Source organism: Nestor notabilis, unplaced genomic scaffold (genome assembly GCF_000696875.1).
Source record: "Nestor notabilis isolate BGI_N333 unplaced genomic scaffold, ASM69687v1 scaffold21566, whole genome shotgun sequence".
In the NCBI taxonomy this organism is placed as follows: domain Eukaryota; kingdom Metazoa; phylum Chordata; class Aves; order Psittaciformes; family Psittacidae; genus Nestor; species Nestor notabilis.
Window position 1 is genome coordinate 11,165 of NW_009933619.1, and position 3,341 is coordinate 14,505.

Below are 3,341 nucleotides of genomic sequence, written 5' to 3' on the forward strand. Positions count from 1 at the left end.
GGGTTGGAACTGGATGAGCTTTAAGGTCCTTTCCAACACAAACCAGTCTGGGATTCATGAAACTATGATAAAGACAGGTTTTAGCACAATGGCTCAAACTCAACCCTGCCTACAGTGAAGCAGCTGTTCAGACAACCCCCAGTCTTCTCTCCTCATTGTCATCTTGCTTCCCAAAAATGAATCCATATCAAAAGCTGAGTTAAAAAAGTCAATTGCAAGTGTCTTTACTCATTACACTTTCTGTCAGGTGGCACTGTAGAAAGGAACAAGGCTCTCCTTTTAGCTTTGCTACAGTTTCATTGCCTTTAAAGATGACACTTCTTACCTCTGCTACTCCAGTACAGCCTCAGAGCATAGCAAAATCATACTTCAAGTAGGAAACCTTCCCCATTCAAAGACAGGCACACCATGGGAGTCAGATATTCCCAAAGAACAGGCTCTTTCAATCATTCTTTCTTTTGGCTAGCAAGTTCAGTGTTAGAAAACAACAGAAAAGCAGCATTCTGTTTCACATTATACATAGCAAATTGTATCAGCCTTTCAGCATAGAGTCCAACTCCAGTCTGAATCCCAGAATGTGAAATGCCACCTTAAAATTCCCAGAAAAAGGAAGGAGCTTTGAAGTGGGAAGATCAGAAAACATTAATGAAAACGCCTCCAGGTAAATGCACACTCCTTATCACAAAGCACCCACAACTTACCTAAATAAGTGATGTTCTCAGCTAGTTCACAGCCACTGACATCTGGGAAATACCTCACAGTCTCCTGGTCGTTAGCACCAAGCACATAGGTTGGAATTGGAGCTGAGGAAAAAAACCACATACGCTCAGTTAGCACAAGTTCAGTCCACATTTACGAGGAGTCCCAGCAGGTCTCATCCATTTGGACCCTAACACCACTCCTCTGCAGCGTGCCAAGCAGCAGTAAGTACAGAACAAGAAACCTTCCTTCAAAGTAAGTCCCTAAGCCTGCTGTTTGCACAGATGCAGATAGCATCAGCAGAGAATAACTTCTAACTACAACTCACTTCACTGCCTACACAAGAAGGTCAGGTCCAAAATGATCCATAGGCCTGAAAACATAGGTTTTCCCTAGTAAGTAAATACCAGAGCACAGGGATACCTGGTGAGTTAGTTTAAGCTGATCTAAATTCATATGGATATCAAAAAATTGCAAACCATTGATGTTTTAGGAGAAAACTCCAAGTTCATCAGTCCTTGGATTCACTTGTTAGAAGAACTTGCTGCATGACTTCACCTAGACCTGGTGGACAGAACTAACAAGAGAAAAAAAGTAATGGAAAGTACCAGGTTTAATTTCTCTACGGCTTTAATTTCTCCAAACAACACAAGTCAAATCTCTTAACGATTTTAAAAGTTAGAAAAAACAACAACTGATGTCAGAAGCACCTCCTGTAGATTTCCTGGCACATCAATACACCAGTAAGCTGGTCAACAGCTCTCCTGGTCAGCAGGTCCTAAATTTTTCACTGAATGAAAACCAGCACCAGTTCTCTGCTTAAGGAGGGAGCAGCAATACAGCAGCTCTGCTACAGCTGTTGTTAGGCTGTTGCTTGAAATTCCATCTCCCAAAGTTAGAAGATACAATTGCAGAGCAGAGCTTGAAAACTTTCTGAATGGCTTAAAAGCAAAACGAAGTGACATGAACCTTGCTTCTATCTATATGTATATAGGTGAAGTTATAAGCTACAGATGTTTTCAGCAGTTCAAAGGGTAAAGACAACCCAAGATGAGGAAAAATGCATCGGTCCAGGGAAAAGACTTTGCTGTTAACACTCACTCTTCTCCCTGTGTGCACTGGGGAGCTTCCTCAGGGAGCGAAGTCTAAACCAGTAATAATTCTTCTTATACTCTCATAGCAACGGGAACACAAGGCAGCACACCCTGCCAGGGTAAGCAGCAAACAGGACAATCTTTATGCAGATGGCTCACACAGACAAGCAGGGGATAACTGGGGAGGGATGCAGCAGCAGAGAGGAAGTGGAAAGCAGGAGTCCCAGCTCCTTACTGGTTTGCCTCATGCCAGCAGCAAGAGCCAGAGTAGCACTGAAGAGGAAAGAGGAACACTACAAATGCTCATGAGGTAGCATCTCCCTTACAAAAGGGGTGTGGGAAGAAGCAGAGAACTCCACATAGGACCTTTCCTATTCATGGCCATTCATTCACATCCATGTTGGAGAAACCATCTCCAACACAAGGGCTGCAGGAACTGAGGAGGAATGGACAAACCCTGCTCCTCTGGAAAATCTTGTGATCTCCATGGCTGAAGAACAGAGACACTGACACCACCAGCACCTCTGCTTTCCCCTTTTCTCCTTGGGACTGAGTGCAGGGAGGGTAAGAACAGCACTGCTTTAACGTGACAGGTTTAACTGCAAGTTCTGACTTCAAAAGCACACTGAGATGAGACAGCGAAGTGGGTCACAAAGCAGTGCCATCACCAGCACCCGGAGTGAGGAGCCTTCCTTACCTTTCTTGGCGCCTGTGCAATACTCTGCCCATTCTGCCTCGGAAGTAGAGCCAAAAAAATTCCCAACACACAAAAGCATCTAAAAACATCAAATAAAGCAAGAGTTGCCATTTGAGCAGACACGACACATACAACATTTCTGCTGGTGTGCTGTGTTGTCAGAACACTGCCATGCATCACCCGAACAGCATTTTGCTTGGTGTGTTAAAGAGGTTCCTCCACATTTAACTGCACTGAGTATTAAACCCGTAACAGCAACATGAATAGTGGGACAGCTGCTCTTCCACACCCTTCTGCCCACAGATCACAGCTCCTCAGCGCTGGACAAGGAGGGCTGAGAGTGTGCTGAGCCCCTTCCACCGCCAGAAAGGGAAGGATCCAGCAACGGGAGAGGACCTGGAGGACCAGCCCCTGACAAGGGAGGGTCTCAGTGCTCGCCCGGTCCCAAGGTCACCATGCCCAGGAGATGCCATGGGCAGGGACCACCGAGCCCTGAGGGTCACCATCCACAGGGAGCCACCAGATCCTGGGGAATGCTGAGCCCATGGGCCACCGTCCCCAAGGGGCCACCAGATGCAGTGGGGATGTAGCAACAGGACAAGGGAGAATGGCTGACAAGGGAGGGTCTCAGTGCTCGCCCGGTCCCAAGGTCACCATGCCCAGGAGATGCCATGGGCAGGGACCACCGAGCCCTGAGGGTCACCATCCACAGGGAGCCACCAGATCCTGGGGAATGCTGAGCCCATGGGCCACCGTCCCCAAGGGGCCACCAGATGCAGTGGGGATGTAGCAACAGGACAAGGGAGAATGGTTTAATTCTTGCCTGTGCACGGCGGTGCTGATGGCAAGAA

The 3,341-nt window shown here is 47.2% G+C and overlaps 1 protein-coding gene across 1 annotated transcript in view; it reads right to left on the minus strand.

Annotated features, from left to right (window-relative positions):
* Positions 1-2,569, minus strand: part of CWF19L1 (CWF19-like 1, cell cycle control (S. pombe)) — a gene marked incomplete at both ends in the record, with an annotated part of 13,728 nt that extends 11,159 nt beyond the window's left edge. Inside the window, 2 exon segments of the mRNA XM_010016970.1 lie at positions 702-803; positions 2,491-2,569. Of these exon segments, the coding sequence (XP_010015272.1) occupies positions 702-803; positions 2,491-2,569 (181 nt within the window).
* Positions 2,570-3,341: the final 772 nt, after the last annotated feature.